The sequence below is a fragment of the Haplochromis burtoni genome, unplaced genomic scaffold (genome assembly GCF_018398535.1).
Source record: "Haplochromis burtoni strain Fernald_Lab_line unplaced genomic scaffold, NCSU_Asbu1 Contig_6, whole genome shotgun sequence".
In the NCBI taxonomy this organism is placed as follows: domain Eukaryota; kingdom Metazoa; phylum Chordata; class Actinopteri; order Cichliformes; family Cichlidae; genus Haplochromis; species Haplochromis burtoni.
Genome location: NW_024582367.1, coordinates 4,761,582 through 4,787,501, shown reverse-complemented (window position 1 = coordinate 4,787,501; position 25,920 = coordinate 4,761,582). Strand labels below are relative to the sequence as shown.

The 25,920-nt window shown below is 40.2% G+C and overlaps 1 protein-coding gene across 3 annotated transcripts in view; it reads left to right on the top strand.

Moving 5' to 3' along the window:
• The window catches only part of sdk2b (sidekick cell adhesion molecule 2b), a 288,479-nt gene that overhangs the window by 197,203 nt on the left and 65,356 nt on the right, over window positions 1-25,920 (top strand). For all 3 annotated transcript variants that reach the window (XM_042224141.1, XM_005913547.3, XM_014335296.2), the window contains 3 exons: window positions 2,537-2,696; window positions 14,367-14,473; window positions 16,660-16,807. In XM_042224141.1, coding sequence (XP_042080075.1) covers window positions 2,537-2,696; window positions 14,367-14,473; window positions 16,660-16,807 — 415 coding nt within the window. The remainder of the gene's footprint in view (window positions 1-2,536; window positions 2,697-14,366; window positions 14,474-16,659; window positions 16,808-25,920) is intronic.

Below are 25,920 nucleotides of genomic sequence, written 5' to 3'. Positions count from 1 at the left end.
GCCATCCTCATCGCTTATAGATCATTCACTCATTTTTTGTCTTATATCACTTAACCTAAGTGTTCATTTTTCTTTTCGTTCATTGTGTATTCTGTCTTTACACTGACAAAGACTTCCCACTGTGACTTTCTGTTAGCTGTGTCTATGGTTTGACTGAACTTTTTGTGCCCCTGCTGTATGGTGGCTTTCTTCGTGTTTGACTAGATTAAGGGATCAGATTTTAACAGAACAGAAAAGGCTCACTTTTGAAAATGCTCAGTGGTGATGTGAGTCGAATTTAGCAGATAAATGCTGTGTGTTAGCTTGCTGAGTCTCCTATGTCTTCTTATATGTGTTATAAATATTTATGCATGTCAGCCTAGCACAATACTCAGGTTATCAAGTGAGAAGTCAAACCAAAAGCTGTTGATAAATATGCATCAAGAATTTATGAATATTCATTATTGAATCACTGAAGTGTGTTTTTGCACTTTTGAACTTCCAACAACTACCATTCATTCCCTTATCATTTTTCTTGATGTTCTTCGTTATGTAACTTTGTATCTGCCTCAGTCTATCACCTTGGTTCTTGACGACAGAGGTATTTCAGAAAGTTCTTCAACATAATTTAACATAGTAATTAAATCTGCTTTATATTTCTCTGGAATGACATGATTAGTCATCTGGCTCTTTCATAACTTGTCTGGAGAATACACGTGGCTGCGCATTCACGAGCTCCTCAGCTAAAATGCAGTAAAATAAATAAGGTGCTTATTTGACTCTCTGATATTTTTAGGATATGCAAACCTGTTGGGAGACTGTGTGCTTAATAAAAAGTGGAACGTAATCATTAATTAAGTTGTAAATTAATTAAATGTTGTGTCGGGTAGTTTAAAGACAACAGTATCAGATGTTTCAAACTTGTGAAATTTCTCATTTTGAATTCTGATGTGATCTACGTGTTTAAAAAACATTAAGAACCTTGAAAAACAAAGAAAAACCTTGAAGGTCTGGAAATCTATTTGTGATGAGTAAAATAAGCAGGGGTTTTTTGTGAAGGACAATAAATTGCTAATCCAGATTCTACATGTATCACAGCAGCTTTGGTCTGTAGTCTGGATTTCAGGCTATACTGCACTGCCTGAAGTCTTGATCTTGTGGACAGAAGTTTGTTTTTAGCAGCGCTGCTCATCTGTGTTGCATTTTACTGTAAGGGGTTCTGTAAGGGTCCCACTCAACTTCTATCTGTGAATATAGGAACAAAAAAAAAACTAGATGCAAATGCAAACCATATTATGTCCGTCCATGATCAGCTACTGTAACATACATTTAGTGTAAAGAAGAATCTTTAGTAGTTAATCCAAGTCTGTAATTTTAAGTGAAATGCCTGTAAATCATCTTTAGGCTTCCACTGTTTGACTTTCATCCCCTATTTTTCTCACCATTCCTTCACTCTTATCAGTCTACCTCCAGTGGATTTGTTGAGCCAGAATAGAGGAACAAAATATCAGCACTATAGATCATTTTGACAGTTTAATTTCAATGCCTGATTATCAGTCAATTTGATAATTATATTATCCAACCATCCAATTAATGTGTTCTATATTTACAATGATCATCAAGTAAGCGGTCCATTTTTGCATCATTTATTAAGGGTGAGATATTAGAGCCACGAGAGACCTTGACAGTTTTGCTGTGCAGCTTCTTGATTGAGATATAAAAATCACTGTGTGTCTATTGCGACGTTCACTATAGGCACCACCCTACAGAGAGCTTCTCGCCGGTCTTCCTCAATCCATTCCGTCACACTCAACAGAGCGTGTTCAGGAAACACAGAAGGAGCGAAAAACAGAGCGATACAGAGTGGAGGCGAACAAATGATGAAAGGATTTCATGCCTCCTCCTTGGCTTTACTGCTCTCCTGTCTGCTCTGTCTAGCTCGGAGGAAGGTACTGCACTGTGCCAATGAGCTACTGACACACAAGTGCACAGAGCAGGAGATGCAGGATCAATCCTTCATGACTTGATGCTTTTGCTTCCTCTTCGCGGTTAGTCAGACTTCTCTGAGACATTAAGAGCAAGTCAAAATCACCCACAGCAGACAACAGTGCATCGTATCAGATTAGGTAGCTCCGAATGGGACACATTCACAGAGGGTTTTCCATCTGGAGTGTGTTTAGATGCCAGTGATAAATAAATGCAACACAGTTTACTTTGTCTTAAATGAAATCCCAGCATCTGACCATAGACAATCCGTAACAGTCAGAGAGATGTAAGCATCAGTTACATTTGGCTCCCTGTTTAAGTGTATTTGAAAAGTTTCCGAGGACTCTGTGCTTGCTTCTTGTCTGTGCTTACATTATCAAAGTTAATGTGATTCCTTCTATCTTATCTGAAGAACTCCGTTTTCCTGACATTCTTTTGTCCCTGTATTTGTGTGTGTGTGACATTTAAGAGTTTTCATTGTTCACTGTTTGTTTCCCATTAACTGGTTTTAGGAGGAAAATGTCTCATTAGGAAATTGAAAGACTTTAATTCCAAACATTTGTCTTTACAGATGACGTGCCTCCCTACTTCAAGACAGAGCCAGTGCGTAGCCAGCTCCATCTGGAACGTAACAGGCTGGTGCTGACCTGCATGGCGGAGGGAAGCTGGCCACTAGAGTTTAAATGGATCCACAATAGCACAGAATTAACACGCTTTTCACTGGAGTACAGGTGAGCACAGGCTGATGAACTGTAACTAACTAGTCATGTATATATTTGGTGAAATTAGGATTAGTATTTACCTTTTTGCCATTAGCTACAGGCCTACTGTAAGAGATTAACTATGAAAGTCCCATTCAGTCAGGAGCAGAGATTAGTCATTGACCCTTGGTAGCCACTGGTCGCTAATTCACGCTAGCGTGAAATTGATTGGAAAGAGGTGCACGGTGTTGCACTGAAAACCTCCTTTGAGGTTTTGAGTTTGAGTACACACCAAGAGGAAGTGAAACTGTGAAAAATTGTGACACAACCTGGAAATGGAGTCTGTTTGCACTAAAAGTAAAATGTGCTGGTTGCAGCAGTCAGGCACAACTTTTCAAAAGGTTGTAACTTTTACTGTGAAAGCAAACAATGTCCACTTCCAGTTTGCAGTGAACTTTTCACAGTTTCACTATAGCTCAGAGTATAAATGGCAAGTGTTTGCAGACAAGTTGGCATCTTCCATGAAAACTACAGGTGAGTACAGGAAGGTTTTTGGTGCAACCCTCTTTACAAACTCGTTTCACCTCTGACAGCCAGCTCCAACTGGCTGGTAAATACAAAGGTTGTCGATCGTCCTCTAGGTCAGTGTGACTGAGACCTTACTCTTTTAACGTACATGACACATGTGATATTTTGATTTGAATCTATCTATCAATCTATCGTTTTCTGGTTATCCGAAGTCAGTTCACAGTGTCAGCACGTTAAGCAGGTTATTCCAGATGTCCTTCTCCCCAGACAAACTTTGTAGTTCCTCCTTGGGGGATCCCAGAGTGTTCCCAGGCTAGATGAGATCTCTCCATTGTGGTCTGGGTCTACCCTGTGTTCTCCTGCCAGCCGGGCGTACCCACAGGACACACAGGAGTAGCAGCTCTACTCCAAGATCTGGATTTCAACCACTAGTTTTTCAGTTGTTACCCATTTTTCATGAGCATAGGTGAGAACCGGGATGCAGATGGACTGGTAAATCAAAAGCTGCACCTTTCAGCTCTGCTCTCTCCTCACCACGACAGTCCGGTACAATGCCTGCATTATCGCTGACGCCACACTAATCTCCCAGTCAAGCTCACGTTCCGTCTTCCCACCACTCGTGAATAAAATCCCACAATACTTGAACTCTCTTGCTTGAGGGATGGTTTGAATTTGACCTAAAAAAAATCCTTCAAAGGGACCTGGTCTTGTAGCCACAGGTAGCCTTACTTGATTATTCTGATGCTACAGAGAAGAAGCATGGGCTATGTAAGAACATCTTCTGCACCCTATTCCAGTTAGATAGGTGTTTAATGCTTGTTTGATGAAAATATTTTTTAAAATCAAACTTCTTTTAAATTTAAATTGAATCAGTGTAATATTATGGCTCTAAAAGCACATCTTTATTTCATTTCCAACACTGCTGTGGTAATTCTCAAATTCAGTAGGGCAGTGTGGTACTCCGCATATGCATTTTTAATTAATCCTGGTCATAATCCATCAAACATTAGTGCATTATAAATAAAGAAATGGCTTATTCTTGCTTCTTTTCTTTTATTGCCTCTAAACCCCCCCCCCTCTCCCTCGTGCCTCCGTGACCTCCATCACTCCCTGTCTCTCCCTCTGGAGAGCGAAAGACGTGAATGAGGGTTAGTGCAGGAGATAAACCGTCTTTAATGGTAACTGGAAGATCCCAATCACGAGGCAAACATTGCTCTTATCTCAGAGAGCAGTGTGCCTCCACTGAGCGTTTCCGTGCGCATGTACATGTATGTGTGCAGACAACAGTACAAATGAAGCGCCGGACGATTGATAGAAAGCTTGCTGACGCGCAGCAGATCTTAGCTGAACTGTTGTGTTCACATGTGAAAAAGAGAACGAATGTGAAAACAACAGTGGCTGAACATAGAAGCAACATCAGGGTTGTTGATGGAAACGCTTTCTTGGTATAATCTCTGGAGACAGATAAGACCAGAGTGAGAACAGCAGAGCAGGAAGGGCAGAAGTGAGACACACAGCTGCTGGAGGAATTGATGAGAATGGACTGTACCTGAGAAAACCACTGCTGTTGGAAGCTTTGGGCCACTTTGACTGTGTTATTGGGAGAGTGATTGAGTGACGCTATGGGTGATTAAACAAGTACTCAGGCACAAGGCTGGACAAGGTTATGTCTATGTGAGTGTGTATATCATATAAAAGGACTGTTAAAGCCATGCAATTATCCCATTCAGGATTGTTTGGCTTTACAAATAGATATAAAAAAGAGACTAATCAAAAATACCCTCAAATTGCTGTCATGCGCTTAGACCATCTGTGCTTTACCAACATCCTGCTAGTAATAAAATAAAGTACACTGCGAAAAAGAACGTGAATCTTGCATAGGCTAAATGCAACATGCAAACAACAAAAGGACCTTTATAAGGATCTAGAGTCCATATGAGTAGCTGAGTACTTAAAAAATCTAAATACCATTTTAACTGAAGACCGAGTGCCCTGCTATATACTTCCAAGAGTTTGTGGATGTTAGTTTTAAGTACGTATGCCTTTTTCTTGAGGTTTTGTGTCCATTGTATAATTTCTTCATATATATCAGCAGCTCTCTTAATGCAAAACCATGGCGCTCGTGTTGTTTATATGTCGTACGCACTCCTCCTTATTCCTCAAGTCGGCCTTTCTTTCCGCCAGCAGAGTATTTCAGCAGAACAGACCCCCATATTAATGAGGTTATGGTAGAGGTCCCCAGTGCTGGGCGCTGCTTTAAATATTGACACCATGTGACTTGACCTTGTGTCCTCTGGCAACCAATCAATGCTGCAAACTCTGCGTGAGCATTATAATTCAACATGTAGGTGTGTGCGTGGAACAGTTAAGCAAGTGGCTGACTTTTAGAGAGACCAGGATCAGCACTGACAAATGCCACATGACGGAAACTTCATCTATACAATATCCAATTGCCACACGCAGATATTCACACATTCTGGCTCGCGTGCTGCTTTCTTTGTTCCTAAAAAAATCATTTAATAGCCTTATCACCAGATTACAATTGAACTTAGGAAGGATGAAGATTATATCCAATATAATTAAGAATTTTTGATCCTATTAGGCAGATAAGTCTCCTGCACACAATGCTTCAGCAAATCAATAGATCTATAAATACACAGAATAGCACCACAGCTTCCTGTCACGTGACCAAAACCTCAGGGGTGATTACCTGGCACTCCACCAGTCTTTTTGCTGCCAATTAACCTAGAAACTTAATTAAGAGAGTTAATTATTAATCGGCCCTCAAGAGGCATTTTTGTTTGTCAATTGGTTCTTGGCTGGGTTGGTGGAGTGTGGCCTCTGCTTCCGAGAATAGTAAACTTTTGCTTCTTACTCTAATTAGATTGAAAGACAAAAGTAAATAAATAAGTCTTAAAGGGTTTTACAAAGGCAGAAGGGAATATAGTAGTTGTTTGTTTCAGTTATAATAATTTGAAAATAGCATTCCAGACAGGATACGTTTTTTTCTGAAAGATCAGTCAAATGGTTAAAACTTTAAGAATGACATTTCAAATTACAACTGCATCAGTAAATGAGCAGAGAAATCTGTGAATCCAAAGGAAAAGGCAGAAAACTAAGAGGAAATGACTGTAATCTTCAACCACAGATCTCCAGGAGAAACCTCTGTATGGGCACAAACGGGGGTATGGATATGTCTAATCAAGACTCCCTCACCACAAAATATGAAACAAATAAATACATAAAAAATGGTACAAAAGACATCGCAGTCGCAGCGTGACGAGTTCGTGTTGATTGACTTTTCATCTCTATGATCTTCTGCATAATAGGTGCTTTGCTCTTCAAATCTGGCATTTCACAATCAGGAAAGAAAAGAATAAATAGAAAATGAGATTAGCGTTTGACAGGTAGCTTGATAGAATGTCACTTCACTCTTTGCAATAATGATTCATCTTTGTAAAATGTGGGTGCGCCTTCAGAAATGGGACGGTAATATTGTATATCCGTGTTTTTGGCAAATCAAGAATTTGCCGGAAGCTAGATGTAGACAGATATGTGCAGATTTTTAAACACTGCATGTACGTATTTCCTAAAAACTCAACCCTCACCCAGACGCCCCTCTTCACACTTCACACTGGGCTCTCCTGCATTCCCTTTGTTCGTCTTGTCTTACTTTAATCCATACATAGATGAAATACCACTAAGCATCCACATTTTTTCTCTTTTAAGCAGATATCATTTCATGTTAGCTCTGAACAAATTAAAACAAGTTCAGTACAATGTTTTTCAATGTCTGGGGGAAAAGCGAGAAGAGATGACAAGCATGCCAACTGGATGAAGATGAAGGAAAAGCTGGTGGAAAAAACTGCCTTTTCTTCACACACCAACAAATATTTAGAGGAAGCCACAAACATCATTGTGCCTAAGATTAGTTATTGAGTTATTAAATAAATTATATCCAAACTTAAGACCAGATAAAGTGTGTCAGTTTACTGTCCTGTTGGGAAAGTGCCATCTGTCTCCAGCTACAGTGACCACCACCCAATGAGAGGTTCATACGACAGCTGCCCTAAATTAACAGCGGTGGTAATTATGAAAATAGTTTTTATTTGTTTCTGTAATGAGTACATATATAACAGACACAAGAGTAGGATCCAAGTCATGGTTTGTGTGTGCTCTGCCTTTTTACTGTCATTAAACAGCAATTTATCGCACGAAATGTGAAAAAACCCTGTTGAAAATCAGACAAATTGAAGATTCCTTTTGTTCCGGTCTCCATGTGCCAAAACAAATGTGAATGCGTGTAGAACAGGAGGTGGGTCAAAGTGTGCATGTGGAAAATGAAATTGCATGAGGAATAAAGCACAGCAGCAAATAATAAGACCTTGAGATTCAAATTTGCCCATTCGCTCACTGTCATTTTCATTTCCCATTTCCCCAGTGTGTTGTTTTCTTTGACTCATCCCACATATCCTTGCTCCTTCTACTGTCGCTCTTTCCAATTGTCACACACAATTGTTCTAGCGAGTCACATCAGATCTAAATAAATAGTTTTTATTTAGCGGGTCCGTGGCACTCTCTACTTAATCTGTATGCGTTTCTTTTATACGCTTGGATTTCTGTGCTTTAAGGCCCTGTGAATAAAAGACATCAAATAAAAGCAAAACAACAAAACAGAAAATCCAAAGCTACTTCACTGGATTAAATGAAAGTATTCTTTCATGTAACAATAACAATAAGAAAAAGAAGAATTAGTATGCAGACTTGACCAGCGTGAGACATAACTGAATTTTTCAATATACAGGTCAAATAAATCCACATGTATTATTAAGCTGTTTGGTTGAACGCATTGTTATCCTTGTTTATTTGCTAATGTTCTGCTAACCTTTATCCGTGCTAAGGAGAAAGAGTTGCAGTACCTTAGGTCAGTACTTGAATCCCATCATGTTAGGGATGGGCACGCCTTGAATACAGTCAGCCAGGCAGCATCTCTCTCTGGATGACCTTAATGGATTTCTGGCTATAACTAGAAATGTCCATTTTCTATCTCTCTGGCATTCTCAGCCACAGCCCCTAGATACAATAGATTGTACCTTTCTCTCTCCTCCCTTGCACGCACTCACTTCTTGTTTTCTATGGCTGAGCAGAGTGAGTGAGTCTCAAGTGCAAGTGAGACAACAGGAGAAGAAGACACTGTTTTATTTCGCACAATATCCAGCATTTGTTCATGCGTGTGTGTCACTGTGCTGCTGGCTGGTATGGCTGCTTCTCTACTGTAGAAGCACATCCATACTGTACTGTATGGATGTGCAAGGACATCAGGTTATACGAATAATTACACTGAATCTCCAAATTAAACAGGAAGTAGCCTCACTTTATCATGTTTATATAGTTTACAGTATTTTTACTATTGTAGTCTTTTAAGTTCTGATATAAATAGTTCTTAATTCAAGAATGTTCCAGTATCCTTTACCAATTTCATCCTTTGTACAAGTATGCAGGCTTTTGTTTGTCGTATATTTGCAACATAATATGTTCTGGCCTTCGCGACTATTTCACAGCTTTGATGAATGCATAGAAAAGGAAACTGGCTTTTTCAGACATTATGGGGCGGAAATTGTAAGATAAAATGATCTTAAAATAGTATTAGTTTGAGTATACTGTCTCCTTTGGACACTTATCCCTCTGCGTTATCCTAAAGAATAGAAGAAGCTATCCTCTGTGGACCTCTAAAGAATCTATTTATTTCCAGTAGCTTAAATGAGAAGTCCCAATTACCTGTGATGTAGTGGATGTGTTAGGAATTAAGAAGAAACTGAGAAACATTTAACCGAGAAAACATTTCTTATATGATCCAGTGCATCTTTAAATGGAATGTCCTTAAAAATATATATAGTTGATCTCAAAGAGTATTGATCTCTTTTCAGAGACATTATGCATGCGGTGGAGCATTTCAGAGCTATAAACAAGTATCTTTGATTTTCTGTCAATGTTGCTTTCACGTGTCGCTTTCTGTGATGGATATTTCAAGCACACGGTAAACACACTATAAGCATATAATCATCCTATTAGAATAATGACACACATCAGTCCATCATGCTCCCCCGAATAAATAAGTAATTAGGCTGTCAAAGCTAATAATTATCCACTGCAACTGCTTTTGTTTGTATGCTACCCTTTTGAATATACAAGCTGTTGAAGTATGCCCTGTTGCTGTTAAGTGAACTCGTTAAGAAAAGTAAAGTGACATCAAACTGTTATATGAGGTTGAAGACCTTTCTGTTAGCTGTAAATGTAACATGAGAGGGGAGATCATTATAAGTGAGCGGTCACACATCGTGCTTCGTTTCGTTTTTTTGTCAAATCTGATCTTTGCATCACGTGACACAGCATCAACAACACACACACTTTCAGATCTGGTTTCTAATTAATTGCAGTGTTTAGTAGAGAAAAATGTTGGTGTCATTACCAGCTCATAATAAATTTATGATGCTTTATAATTTATTATGATTTACTTTTATGATAAGATAGGCTGTAATTACAGTGTCCTTGCAGTGTGTGAATGAGGTTTTATAATGCTAGTGTTTAACTAGCAATTAAAGTCGAATGTTATTGGAGCTAACCTTGGTGAAGGTATGATGTTATTATGGGAACGCTCTAAAAAAGAGTGCACTGCAGCCACCTACAATCAAAGATGATAGTTTCTCCAGTTATCCGCTGCCATCTCTTTATCTTTTCCTCCTCTCTCGCTAACCTGTTTTCATTCTTCCATCCCTTCTGTTCTCTCTGCCTTCCTCCATCTCCAACCCACTTTATGCCAAGTCCTCCCCTCTTTCTCATGTCCCTCTATCCGTCTCCCTGCCACTCCTCCAACTAATCATTTCTCCTGAGTGGGGCTAATTAAAGGGGATCTGACGGAGTGTGCTGACCACAGGAACATCAATCAATCTCTGTCCAACACAGCGAGCCCCCGCTGACTCCCCCAACCTGCTGCCAACGTGCACAACTCTGCAAAGGTTAATTGTATTCATTATATAAGGGACAGAGTGAAAGAGGGAGAAAGAGAGGGAGAGAAAGTGAAAGAATACTAACTAAAGTCACCCTGAAGGTTCTGGCTCTAGGGTGAATTCTCTCTAGGCCTCAGTGAGGTTAAACTTCGAGCAACGACACCACCTGTCAGATATTTCTCGCTCGATATCTGCTTCTTCTTCTCCAAACCACTGAGCGAGCTCACTTTTTTTGTAACAGTCTTCCTTTGCTGGCATCCCATTATCTATTCACCTCCTCTCCCTTCCATTTATGCATAGCATATATACGTAATTGTATTCATTTAGTTGATGGAACATATGAAAGGAGTCACACATCATTAATAGAGCCTACTGATTAGTTGATTAAGCCTTAACAGACTTTGGGCTAAAACTCATTTAGTCCTTCGGGCCCAAGTGGCGCTGCTGGTAATGAGGTTTGATACCACTTCATTTTTTTTTGTTATAGATATTAAAAGCCTTCCAGCACATCCAGCCATTTGTTGTTACGGCACTATATCAATATCAAAAGCACTACATTTAAAGAACAGAGTCGGCTTTCTGGACCTTTTCAAGCTATCGGGATAATTCAAAGAGCAAACTAGACAGTGAGTGGTTAGTGAAACTTCAAAAAGTGAGACACAAACTGGAAATGAAGAACTTTCATCTTCAAAGTAAAAACTGCATCTTTTGAATTGTGTTGGTTGTAGTTGCAAGTCGCTGCTTTTATTTTGAAGGGGTGAGTTTTCCATTTGCAGTTTAGGTTGCACTGCAAACTCAGTTTCATGTTTCGTTCCATGCAAACCTCTAGCTATCGCAACAATCTGCCATCAACCAACACAAACAAGCGCCATATACCGCATGCTTGGGACGGCCAGCAACCTGCAGCAGTCGCTCCCCAACCAGTCGCAGAATACATAGTCTTTCCTAGCAAACGATCGTTACCAGGGGGTCATTGACCAGTTTCTAATCAATGACCCCCTGTTACTTTGACACAGCAATCACTCACAATCAGTGGAGAAATGCACATTTTTATATTGTGACTAATGATTACCAAGTGGTTGCTGACAGATCTCTACTCTGTCCGATGGAGGACTTAAGAAGATTCCTTGTCCAACAGGATAATGGCATCCTCGTCTTTTGAAATTCACATGCAGAGATTTAAATGCAGAGTTTTTTTTATCCAACTAGCAGAAACCAGAATCCTGAGCACAGCACCATGCTCTTCTAGATATGCGCACTATGAATTAATTCTTCCTTTTCATGTGGAACAGCAAATCAACAGCTATCTGCTTATTTGTTGTCTTGCATGTTAAAGGTGGTGTGAAATTAAATTTTCTGACACATACATGAGAGACCGGTGACATAGAAAAAGCTGATTTGAAAAAGGAAAACTGTTGCAGATTCTACTTTCCAAAGCATGCGACTCAGTCGTTTAATGAGAATGAGTGATGGTGTTCTCGACCACCGTGTTTAAAACACCAAATTAGAGACTTAGTTCAGAGAGATTACACTGACGGCACACTAAAGTTGCTCTAGCAGCTCCTTCTTGGATGTTCGTTTTTCCTCACTATGTGAATATTTGATCAGTGTAGATCAAGTAAAATTGTTCTGAATGACCCTAAAGCAAAATAGATGCTCGTTTCTACTTTAAAGTCTGATTGTCAGCATGATCAAAATCACCAAATTTAAAAAATATATTCTAGCCTACTTCTATGTGGAAACTTTTTAAATATATTTATGTGCGTGTAATGCAGGAGGGTATGTTTTTGGTTAGCTTGCTTTAAAAACACTATTAGAAAATAGATATTTCTTTTTTCTTCTCTTGAGCCTTGAGCTCTCTGCAGTGCTTTTGAATCTCTTGATGCATTTTTAGTCAACTACAGAAGAGACCAGATGAGTGCTTTTCAGATATTTAGGTACCATTAGGCATATGTAACAGAGCATTTTTAGGGGAATAATTATTTTTGATGGCCTCTAAAATACAACTGCTTTGTTTGCAGTTATAGTTTTGCTTCTGTGAGCATCCAACTTCACTGCAAACAGCTTGTTGAATGCACTTCTGAACTATGAAATTGCTCTTTTTTTAACAAATAGTCTCACTTATGTTCTCGCCAAACACTGATTCATGACAAAAAAGCCCTGTGTAAACAAAAGGTTAAATCACAAAAAAACTTTTCAAACAAACTGCATGTGGTTACTATAGAAACCAGTACATACAATTACTAAAGGTTACTCTCAAACAATCTGCCTGGCAGTGCTCTAAGCATTTCTGAGCACATATCATGCAGGAATGTGACAGCTTTGCTGTCACACATGCTCCTAGTGGCAACTGTTTCACCTCCTACAAGTATTTATTTTGACAAGAGTGTGCTGTGCTAGAGTGACTTTCAAATTAAACATGTGCAACTGGCTGTAGGCTAACTTGCAACTTCTGCATGTTGTGCTGCTATGTAACATGCCATTAGAGACTGTCCGTGCAACCACTTTAACAGCCGGCCGCTCCTTGTAGCTCCCTCAGTGCAGTCATTTCTTTTAGTTATTGGAAGGTTTTAGGACGTTGACACCTGCCGTTTTGAGGTGTGCCTGATCTCTAAAATGAATTGCCCTAATCCATTTCGTATCCTGGTGCTATTGAAGTTTTCTCTCACAGACGTAGCCAGGTGTTTTCCAGATATTGAAAAGACACAAGCACACAATCAAGTATCACTTTGCAAGTAATGAAAAAGGTTTTTTTTGGCTGCTCCCTTATTTTCCCAAGGGGCTGCCATGGTAGATGGATCCCCAAATTTGATTTGGCACAGTTTTTTATTTTATGCCAGTTGCCCTTCCTATCTGAACCTTCTCATTTGTCCGGCAGAAAGAGTACACTGTCTTCTCATCTTTTGAGGGTGGATTTGTGTCTCCTCCTAGTCTCAAACTGGGGATGCCCACCACTATACCACATATTCACCTATTAGCTTTCAGGTAATCAATTTGGTAAACAATTGATACCCTAACAACTCAATTTAAAAGCTTTTTGTTCTACAGAACACAATTAGAAGTTCAATGTGCTTGAAACTTTTTAAAAGCAAAGGTCTATACCTGCGTTGAATGAACAGAAAGTCATTGTTTTCTCTTTATGGCTTCATCAAACTGCCCATTCTCACTCCCAGCTTGTCATAAATCAATGCTTTCAAAGGACCTTTTGGCTTTATATTTAAACGCATTGGTTAAGCGGCATTTTTCAGCCTGCAGGGTTAATGTTAGGATGTGATCTAACTTGGAAATGAATTTGAAAATAAAAAATTAGTACACAAACCATCATCTCCTCACTAGCCTTTTCTGAACCAACTTCCAGATGCATACTTTGTTCCTCATTAAAAGAGGAGCATTATCTGTTGGCTTCAGAAATTACAGCAGGTGGTGAGTCAAGGCACTGATGCCAAAAGAGCCCTTACGACACCAGCTGAGTCTGACAGAATGACAGCATTTCACACTATTTAAGTCATTTTTAGGTGTGTCTTTGCAGTCTAATTGCAACAAAACAGGGACTGTTTTAATGCAGTCCTTTCTCAAGCCAAAACCTTAGACACCTTAGCAAGACAGTGCTAAGTGTACACTTCTATCCTTGCAAAAAGTACATGTCACTCTGCCGCCACCTGGCACCGAGACAGTACTGCTATCACAGCTGGACACCGAAGTCAAGGTCATCGTGAGAATGTCAGCTGCTGAAGACATGAGGCTTCAACCTTTGTCCCAGGGGGGTGTTCTGTTTGTCTGTGTGTGTGTGTGTGTGTGTGTGTATATTTGCATAAAAGACATTTTAATGCAGGTGTTTGCTGTCTGAGCTTAGTGCCTGTGTCTAAGTAAGTGTGTGAGGGATGGCTTCACTGTGATGGCTGGGTTAGCCTCTCAAGTATCATTATCGGTGGAATAAACAACAGCTAAGCTGCGATGTCCTCAATGCCCTTGTTCTTCTATTAGATAGTCTTAAGTTTGTGTATTTAATGTGTGTGCGCACTCAAATACTTTTCAGCTTGTTCGTGCCTATAAATTAAAAAACTTCTTTGAATTCTACTTTTGTCTTAATTAGTTTTTTTTTTAGTTTATTAAGAGTTAAAAGTATTTAAATCTTTTTCTCGTGTGTTTCTGTGCTTGTTAAAAGGTACCTAATCCCTTCACTGGACCGCTCCCATGCTGGCTTTTACCGCTGTATTGTGAGAAATCGGGTGGGAGCCCTTCTGCAGAGGCGCACAGAAGTACAAGTGGCCTGTAAGTATTAACACAGGACGCAGCTGAAGCACAGATCCAACGAATGAATAAACGGCTGTCTAATAGACACATGCTGATTTAAGCGAGAGAAAGCGTGTGCGCTTAACTGCAGCAGTTTAGTACACAGTAGGCCCACGCTATCTTTGGGTGCCTTTGTATCAAGGACTGACTAGGGAGGGACAGATGCTGGCAGGGTGAAAGATCTACCTGCATCTCATTCAGAGTGTTATCATCCCAGACAGCTGTTCCACTCAGCATTCTCATTAGATTGATATTGTTGCCATGGTTCTTTTTAACTTTGCTTCATTTCAATATGACCGCTGCTTTTTTCATTCTCTCTCCTTTGTCAACAACATCTGTTGTTTCTTTGGCAAAAATAGAGCTCCCGTGCACAGTGTTTCTGCAAATTTTCACATTCGTTTTCAGGCCACTCAGCTCCCTCGTCTTGTTAACGAGCTATTAGAGTGCCACTGAGGTGTCTGGAGTGTTGTCACATCAAATCCACCCCCCCTTCCCATATACACAACTTGTCCATTATCGTGCTTTACTAGGGTATGCCTGGTTCTCTTGCTTCCCTGTGTTCCAGCCACATTTGAATGGATGTAACGTACAGCTGTACCTGTCGATGCACTCAACCAGCCACTAAAGAGAAAGAAATGGGAGGGTGATAGGAAATTGAGTCCCACGGGTCGACTTCTCTCGTATTCGGCAAACACACTGTTGCCGAAGCCTCTCCTCCAGCAGACGGACTTTTTGTGGCGTCCATCATTGGTTCTGTTTGTTGTTTCGGCTTCCTCCCTCTCTTGACTTTGTCATCTGGCCACCACTGCTTTCTATTTATTTCTTGGCCTCCACCCTGCTGTTATTTCAGTTCCTATTTATTCCCAACACTTCCCATTTCCATAATTCTCTTCTTCCCTCTCAGTTGCTCATGAAGTGGTATGGATGGTGACGCAGAGTAAAAAGGGAGAATTAAGGACACCTGCAAAAGGAATGGATGAGCTGGACAAGGGGGGGAGAGGGAGAAGAAGAAAGAAGGAAGGATAGATGGAGAGATTTCTTCTAGAAACTATTCTATTGAGGCAGCACAATTAGAATTGCAGAGACACACCTCAGAGAAAGGGAAACATGCCGAGGCATTAGAGATTAGGGAAGAAGGGGAGGAGGACATCACATCACTGAAACTGCAGATCAAAGTCGGGGGATTTGCACACTTCCCAGATTTTCATTTAAGCTAAGCACCACAGCTGCAGCGTAAAGCCAGATTACCTTTTTTTATTCTCTTGAAAGAGAGTGAGGAAAAATAAGTCTGCCATCGATTCACAACCACCGCAGCATCCTCGGTTCAGACTCCCTCACCTTCATCCCTGAATGTTCCCGAGATATTATCTCCAAAATGTGTGTCATAATTGGGTTTTCAATGTAACATTTTATTTATTTCTGCCTATTGTTCCCCTTTAAATCACGGAGGCAAATATATGATCTTTGGAGAAAAATAATGCTGTGACTGTGTTTCAGACTGTGCTGGAGGAGGAAAACATAAAGTCTATTTGTTACTGTTGTCCTGTAAAGGTTTACAATCAGCATCTGCTAATGTAACAGCATAGGGGAATTTCACAACCCACAACAGATGAATTTATAGCTAGTTGATAAATTCCCATTAGAAATCGGGAGTGGAAAGGGAGGGGAGGTGGTAATATTAGTCCAGCGTTTTGTCAGCTTTTAAGATATAATGAGGCAAGGGATGAATAAAAATACTCTAACAAATGAAATATATTACGAGATAATAGAGAAGCGGCATAGCTGGTCATCTACTATGTTGCGCAATGCACAAATTTAGTGGGTGATCAAGATTGATTGCCTTTGATGCATCCACACAGGAGGATATGGGATATGAATATTAGTCAATTTAGCGTCCCTCGATGTCCCTCTGTGAGTCGTTACGTGCCGGTTCCTTCTAGCCTTGCTTGATGTACCATGGAAACCATGGCAACAACACTTTGCTGTCCATCAAATAGCTATAGTGTGAAATTTCACGATAGACAGCAGATGACAAAAGCTCTGTGGTTACCAAAAGTCAAAGAAGAAGAAAGCAAGAGTAATTTGTTCCTGCGACTGTCAGTCTCACTCTCTTGTTCTCTCTTGCTTCCCTTGTTTTTGTCTGTGTATTGTGTGTTTTCCTTTAGTTATGGGCAGTTTTGAGGAAGGCGAACGTACCCAGTCAGTCTCTCAGGGAGAGGGTGCTGTGATTCCAGCACCACGCATTCGCAGCTTCCCTCAGCCACAAGTCACCTGGTTCAGAGATGGGCGCAAGATTCCACCCAGCAGCCGCATGTGAGTTTTCTTCTCTTGTTGTTTTTCTGTTTTTTTGTTCGTTGGGCCTTTTGTGTCTTATTTGGCTTTTCTGTTTGACTCTAGAAATACTTTTTGGGGTTTGTTTTTTTTTTCTTTTTTTTTTCCTTTGTCCCTGAAGGTGTTTGAGGGCTTTAGTTTGAGAGCAGCTGTTCCTACCTGTTGTTTGTTTTTCATCTTGCTAGATTTTGTGCTGAAGGACAGCTTGAATTTCTTCTACAGAACAAGGGCTGAAGACAAAACGGTTTCAGCACTCTGTGTGCAATGGAATATCTCTCGTCTTACACATTTTTTTTTTCAATTTTGTAAGAAAACCCTTTTCTATTTCCTTATCTACGTCTTTTTCTTAATGTTGCCCATTGTCTGTCTTTATTTTGTTGTTTTTGTTGTTTTTGTTTGCCAACCAACAGCAAAATCATGGTCTGACAGGGCTATGGAGCACTGGGCCTCCTGACAGCCTATTTGTTTTGCACATTCTGGTCACTTAAAAAGGTAGAATGCAAATATGAAGGTAGATTAGATGAAGTGCTTTCTTCACTTTAACGTGCTATGTGGCCCAAGAAAGAAGCAGATACAAACTTTGTTATTTTATTACTAATTGAAAATGTACTGCATCTGTACACTGTCAGCACAACCTGACAACTACATTTCCCAAAATGCAACTTGACTGTTTGGTTTGGGCATTTGCATGTATTATGTTAGTTTTGCCTAAAATATCTGAGTTACTTTAGAATATTTTTCCACAAATATACAGATGTGCTCCAAGAACATTTGACAGATTAATTAAGATTGTTCCCCGTGATGCTACACAGGCTACACCTCCACACGGTAGGGTTTTAACTTTATCTTTCAGTGACTGACATTGTACTGAGGTTACTCACATCTTTGTGCGGGGGATATTTGTGTGTACCAGCGTGTGCGTTAAAAAGTCACTTATCCCGTCTCATCACATCTGCATTTCTTCACAGTGGGAGGTGACCTTGCCCTTAGTTAGAGTGAATCTTTCTTATCAGCTTCTCATCATCAGTAATCATCCCCTGACCTAGAATCACAATGAGACAAATGCCCAGGCGTACTGAGAAGATGCAGGTTGCTGGCCACCGGTAGCCTGATCGGTCTGTGTTTTTAAAGAATAGTTTTTTTAATAAGAAGGTTCTACAAAATAAGTTGAACTTCTTATTTCTCTCAAGCTGGTGCGGTTGTGTTCTCTGACATCGTTACAGCTGGTTCCTTATTTCTCAGGTTTTTTTGTAACCTGGTGCGCGCTGTGCAGATAGAGCGAAATGGACAAGCTGAAGGCATGAGCGAGCCCGTCTTTACGGGCATCTCTATAATCCATCAGTGTGGGAGTATAGGAATTCCCAGATGGCATTGAACTTGTGTTGGAAGATTGGTGCTTCAGCTAGAAATGATGAGACGTTCTGTGGAAAGTTATTGAAAAACAGCATTGTATTTGTCTTTGAATTATGTACTTCCTCTTTCTGTGGCGCAGACTGTAGTTTTCTCAGCAGTATGCTGTTCTTTTAGAAGATCTTCAGCAAATCAGTGAACCTCATGCACGACTATAAAAGGTTATGCTTCTCTGTTGACGTCAAAGTGGCATGTGCAGTGACCAGTGTGTCAGGCATAATAGCGGCTTCATTTGCCGTTCTGTCGCTGTCTCCCTCCTCTATCTCTCTCCCTTCTTTTGTCTCCATTATGGGCCACCCGCTGTGTGTACTTTGCTGCTCTTCATCCTCACTTCCTACCCCGCAGCTCTGAGAATGCTAATACCACATGCACTACCAAGGTCACAGTGTGCAAATGAGCACTGTTGATAACAGGCAGCCTTTTTTATTGAAAATCATTTAATTGAATTTGATTCATGCCACTAGCGTTTACTCTGTAGAGGCATCAAAGTCTCGCTAGTGGAGGAGAGAATGAGGGAGTGCGACTGAGTGAGTTGCACCAAACCACAAGTGTTGCCGTCATGAAGGCTCTGTCTCTCTAAATCTGTCACATCGTTATGCATTTCTTCAGACGTTCTCTTGTTGTAAGACCACCTGGAAGATCTCGGTGTGCCATGTGTTACAAGAGTTATATAGTGGAACAAGCTAAAGTGGAATGGCGGTGAAGGAGAACGAGGACTGACAAAAACATGCCATGGATTAGAACCAGGGTGACCATTTCCCCTAATTGTCTCCTGCTCTTGCTAGCCATCCTAAGGTGTCATAAGTTTAATTTACAGGCTCCTCAGGGGTCTGTCTTGCTGCTTGTCTGTGCTCTTTTTAATCACGCCCCTACAAAAGAGAAAAGAGCAAAAACAATCAGATCGCTCAAAAAATGTCGAGGCTCTCATCCAACCAATCTAATACCTAATATAATTCACACTCGCTCTGGAGGCTGCAGTACGACCAATTTATGTTTTTTTTTTTTGCATTGTGCTTTCATTTAGTTGAAATTCTGGGAGTTTCCTCAAACTGTGTCGTGCAGTTCGAGAGTTCTTGTGTGATATTTTTTGTACGTGGTAGAAAGGTGAGAGAAGCTGAGAAATCACTCAAGGATGACACTTGTTGATTGCAAGGACTCTTGTGAGGTGCTCTAGGTCTCAGGTTGGGTACACATATAAAAATACACATCTCAGGAGAACAAGTACATACCTCAAAATGTTTGTATTTATAGCTGTATAAATCTTTATCTGGCTGCAGAGTTGAATCCATGATTCAAATGCAAATCTTTCGAATACATAGGGAGGATGTCTGGAGAATAGAGAGTAATCCTCTATATACAGGATAAGATTCAGTAATATAGATTATAGGCAAGATTCAGATATCTAAGTATTGATTAATCAAAAAACTGGTGGAGCATGCAGCTGCTGTACAGAACATGGTGCAAAGTGTGTACTAAATTTCCACTTACTAAGCTGTTTGGCTCCTAGGCATCAATTTTCAATAAGTGATGTTGAATGTTTTTAGACCACTTTTCTCAGTACACACAACACCCACATCATCACATGCTTAGCTATGAAGCTTACAGAACTTGCAGTTCAGTCCTCAGGTCTTTATACCTCACTGTTCACAATAAGGAATTGCTCAGATTGGATCATGTCCTCACCTCATCTTGTTGTCCATAACACCCCACACCACAGTCCCGTCCTGATTCGCCTCATGTTTCCTATTTTGGCTTAAACTGCGGATGTCTGTGGCATTTTTATGTCCTTTGGCCACCCACAGCTGGGAACTGAATTTACTCTTCAGAAAGAGTAAATATGATCTAGTGGATGTGTGCAGAGAGGAATGGATTTTGGGTGCAAATCAAGTTCATTTCAAAAAAAAAAAAAAAAGAGAGAGAGAGAAAGAAAAGGCTAGCTCACAGTCAGCATTCGATATTGGAATGCTGCTGACAGCATAAAATGCCCCCTTCAGTTTATCAGGGACTAGGGCAGTGACTGTTCAAAACATGCCTGTTCAAAATAGCCTGATTGCTTGGCTTCCAGTCTTGCTATTTGCAGCTTTCTCAAGATCATAGACCAAGCGTTCACCCAAACTCATTCAGAGTCGGCACTGGCTTTGTAGATTAGCAAATATTAATATTCACACTTTAAGAGGCTGACGTCTCATTAGGTATGACCAGCACTGTTCAAAGAGAGAATTAACCCTGGGCATAATATGGCTGTAACGAATAGAACGTGTTTACTTTCTTACGCGGGGTCAATGATGAAATATTTAGGAAATCCATTTGAAGGAGCTGAAAGATGCTTCTTTGAATAACTGAAATCGTATTGAGTGGTTTGTTTTAATACCAGAGCGTACCATGTCCATTTAAAACATGTAAAACAAATAATAGAATTACAATCCTGGATCCCGTTCTGGCTGATCTGGCACCGATTATTTCAGAATAATTGCATGATTATTTCAAAATGTGGTTTGAGTAAAGCACACTTCAGCACTCCAAATTCTGATTGTGATTACTGGTTTGACAGTCATTTCACAACTCTGGTTCTGTATAAAACCTCTCAAAGACATTTTTGGGATTCTTATACAACTTGACGGTCCCGACTGTCCATTACGGGTCAAATTCGAATTTGTTATATATTTTGGTTTATGCCATCTAAAGATGGTAATGGGGAAATATGTGATACCAGCTGAACATCATTATGTTAGTAGTATGAACACACCACCCAGGCCTTGAATGTGTAAACTTAATGAATGCTGCATTTTTGCTTCCCTGCTGCCAATATTCCCCTTGGCAAGGCTGCGTCTTACTGTGGCACAGTGACTGCTCACTTTCTGCAATGTGACTCGTGCAGCTGCTGGCCTCGGCGTGGGCAGAGACTCCTTTGCTCTCTAACAGTACGCCCATAAGCTCACGGAATCACTTATTGATGCGTTTGTCTCTTACAGTCTTTGCTGTGCTCATGTTGTGTACTGCCCAGGTTCAAAGCACATGTCCTTGTTTGACTGTAAGCTGAAATGTGCAACCAGACATTGATCTAGCTTTGCTTTAATGAATCAGTTCAGTCAGGGTCTTTTTGTTACAATATATGAAACAGGTTGCAAGGAGAAAAAGAACTTTCTAATGGCTGACATTCTTCTCTCGGTGAATGGAAATGTAGTCGAGAGGATCTTCTCCATTCAGCTGCTGTGATTTGTTATGCTATTTTGGAGACTTAATGTCGTGTGTAATCAGAGCCTCTTTTAGTTAAATGCATTTGCCAGGAATTGTGTGGCTCCTGGCTGAAAGGTGAGTCTGTCGTTAGATATAACGCTGGATTCTGTCCTCACTTTTTCACATCTGACAACAACTCACTACCCACTACCTGTTGTTTTTCTCCCAGAAACTTTCTATTGACATTTTGGCATGGATTTACACCGAAACAACCTTGTAGAGGTGTCTGTTAAGACAGAACACAGAGGAGCCTGACCTGGAGGAGTCAGTGGGAGGACATCGTTGAGACACATACACACACACTGCAGTTCGCTTGAGTAATTCGCTGTAGCTACTGATCAATTAATGGGCCCTGCCTGGGATGCTCAGGTCCTGTCAGCGTGCTATGGATTCTCCATTAGTCACGAGGACCAGTGAATAGCCATGCCCTTCCTTTGCATTTGCCTACAACTGCCCAGCATTAGTCATGAACCTGACAATCTTCAGGTCAAGAGAGAATAGACGACAAGGAGAAGCAAGAATAACATAAAAAAAATCACAATTTACATAGATTCCTAAATGAATGAATGGATGTATCTAGTCCTACAAGAAATGACTTACTATTCGTAAATATTTCTTGGTCCTCACTACTTGCAAGAGACCAAGAAATCTACTTTTTTTTCTTCCTTTGTCCAAAATTGACTGTTCATCAACTAGATTATTAGAAGTTTGAACAACAGCTGAAGCTATTGTGTGTTTAATTAAGACAAGATATATTTTAAGATAATGTCCATCTGTTGTCTTTCTCTGAAGTTGGGTTGCAGTGGTAGCAGGCTATGTAGGGTATTCTAGATGTCCTTCTTCCCAATAATACTTTGTAGTTCCTCCTGGAGGACCACAAGGTGTCCAGTCCCAGGCCAGTGGAGATATATAATCTCTCAAGCTCTACCCTAGGGTCTCCTTCCACTAACAATTTGCATTTCTGGAAAACCTCCAAATGGAGGTGAGGCATCTTAATGAGATACCCAAACAGCCTCATCTGGCTTCATTTTACATGCAGGAGCAGTGGCTCTACTCTGAGATCCTCCTGGATGTCTGAACTCCTCACCCTATCTCTATGTCTAAGCCTAGCCACCCTAGAGGGAAAACTAATTTTAGACAACTGTATTCACGACCTTACTCTTTTGGTCATTACCCATATTTCGGATTGAGACGTAGATTGATCGGTAAATCGAAAGCTTCACCTTTTTGCTCAGCACTCTGCTCACCATGACAGTTCAATGCAATGTCCGCATAACTGCTGACGCCGCACCAATCTGTCAGTCCAGCTAACACTCCGCATTTCCATCATTCATGAATAAGACCCCAAGATACTTGGAACTTGTTTGCTTGAGGCAAGGAAGCCTCGAGCCTCTCTCCCCAATCCACAGGGAGCATTCCAACATTTTCCATCAGAGAACCAGGGCCTAAGACTTGGAGGTGCATGAGCAAGGTCATGCTTTAATGAAGCCAAAATTATACAATATCTACCTAATGATTAATCCTGAAAGTGTACACTTAAAAACTTTTTTTTAAAAGTTTCCTTGCATTCCTTTCAGTTCTGTGCTGTATGTTGACATCTGTTTATACAAGGACAGTGAAAGTAGAAAAAGAAACTCCAGGGAAATCAAAAGATCTGTGAAGCAGCAATCAAGAAGTTTTTATTGTTGTTTTGGGCTCTTGCCAATATTGGTAGATCTCTAGGTTCCACTGAGCCAGACTTTCTTCCTTTATTTATTTATTTTTAATAAGTCTTTAGCTCTCCAAGCCTTCTAAAGATCTTTCAACGTTTTTCTTCAGACATTGGCTGTTTTTTCACTGATTTTCAGTCCTGAAAATGTTACCGATTTTTTAGTTAACTTATTAAGCAATTTAACAGTGACCTATACAGTAAATCATTCAGGCATAAAATAGGGCAACTCAAACGATCAACGAATGTTGTACCTTAGCAAAGAACCACTTTTAAATTGTATCTATAGGGTCCTGTTGCAAAAACACATCATTTATTGCCATTGTGTTAGTTAGCTTTGTTCAAATCTTCGTCACTTTGTACGGAGGAGGTTATGAAAGAGGTACAAGAGTGAGTGTCTCCAGTGTTCTGTAAAGCATGGTGGAGACTGTCATGATTTGGGGCTGCCTTTCAGTCAGTGGTGTTGAGGATCTTGTCAAAATTGATGTTATGAAGTTATGAGTTATGAAGGCAGCAAAGTCCAGATTTTCATCCACCATGTAGTACCACATGGGAAGCATCCGATTGGCAACAGTTTCATTTTGTTATCATTCATTTTCAGCAGGGTTGGGGTGATTCCAAACAGTAAAAGCATGCCTGGGTAGAAAAACACACAGTGGAATACTAAAAGTGTTGGATTGGATGTCACAACATTATTAAGGTAGTATAGGATCGTCTCAACAGCGAAGGGAACAAAAGGCAGCTAACATCCAAAGAAGAGCTTTAGACTTCCTTCAAGCCCGGAGAACTATTTTTGAAGAAAAAAATCAAGAAAGCTACCTTAGAGAGTTCAGGCTCTGTTTAAGAATAAATGTGGTCATTTATTTTACATTTTGTTGCCTTACATACTCTTTTTCCGTTTGTGTTTGCACCTGTTTCAAAAAATCACGGCATCTGCTTCCCATTTTCCACTGATGCATTAGCTCTTGCATATCTGTAAAGTCACAATTACCGTTGAATGATATGTACAAGGTTTTTCTAGTGACATATTGTATGCTGATATCCAGACAACGTTTTTAAGGAAAGCCTTGTTTAGTTCAGCAATAGTATGACAAACCATATGCTGCACATATTACAGCAGCATAGCTCGATATAAGAGTGCTTGACCTGACACTTAAAATTTTAATGGCAATAGCAGTGCATTATGAAATGAAAAATATGACAAAAAAGCCTCAAATTGAAAAGCTAAAATCATGTAAAAAGCAAGAATTGTAGCACAATAGCCTTTTAAAAAATTACAGCATTTGGTCTCATTAGTTTCCAAACTCTTGTGGTGTTGGTCAAAGATGTGATGCAATACAGGTGTAAACATGCCCGTGCATGTTTGAATTGTGTGGCTGGCATCAAACTCAAAATGAGCACATTTTTTCCCCCAAAAAATATGTAGAATTTCCCAGCTTTAACATTTGATATATTGTACTGTTTTCAATTAAATATAAAGTTTCAGTGATTTGAAAACCATTGCAATGTGTTGCAGCATCCCAGTGTTTTAACAATGGGTCACAGTAGAGCGATCCAATCTAGCTAAACCACGCTGTGAATGGGATCGAGAGTCGCCACGGAGACTCACAATAAGAAATGATTGATTATTAAAAACACTTTCCTATTGAACGACTAATGAATTAATTATTTTTCATCTTAATGCAGGTTGATTTTTATGTAAGAATTCAGTTGATGGTTGAAGAATTTAGGGGTGTCCTGTTATGGTAAGACAATCGAGTTACTCCGCTAATGAAGGCTTGTCTTAAATGGCTTTGAGTTCATTTAGATGTCACTATTTGAGCATTATTGGGGACATCCTTATATTGGTTTGAACACTCAATGAACCACAAGTGAAAGGGAAGCAGAAAGCGAACAGTAAGGCACAAACCTTCAGTCCATACACCCAGTGAGAAAACAAGTGCCTGTTTTCATGACCAACACTCCCTCACCTCCTCTCATTTCTCTCACTTCTTCATCCCTCCATCCCCAGGAGCTGTGGCTTTTTCATCACAACTCTGTTGAGCGGTAGGGCTTGTAGCCTGTTGCTTGCTTTCACTCTAGCTTTCTTTTTCCTTCATCTGTCTACTGCCTGTGGTTTGACTTATACCTTAGCCAGCGATGTGAGCCATTTGATCCTGCTGAACCCCCTCTCTCTCTCTCCTGGGGGGTGGCCATCAGCCAACTGGGGCCATTTGTCTGCATGTAATGGAGGTCTGAGGCTGTGGAGCGAGGTTAGGCCCCTCACGGCCCAGTGGAGAAGGACAGCCACGACAGATGCCAAAACACTAGAGAGTGTGTGTGTTTGTATGTGATAGAGCAGGACCAGCACTGTCAGACTGTGTCAGTGCTGGATTAACAAAATAAGATATGTATACAAGCTGACAAAGTCGGTGGTTGAACTCTCTGGAGATGCACTGTGAAGCCACTATTCCAGCGCTGGGACCACATGTTTTTAATTAAAGGGAGCAACCGTGATCATTGTATATTTAATTTTGCTGTAATATAATTTATTTTTAATAATGGAAATTAGAGACGGGAAGCAGCTAGTGGCAAATAAAACATTTATAGTTATATCTATTTCAATCAAACATAAATCCTCATCATCATTATTGATGAAAGTGCTACAGAATCATTATAAGGCTGGCATTCATTGAAAAAGCGCCCTTGATTCTTTACATAAAAAATTGATCCACAAGAAAGTAATTGCATATGGGAGTAA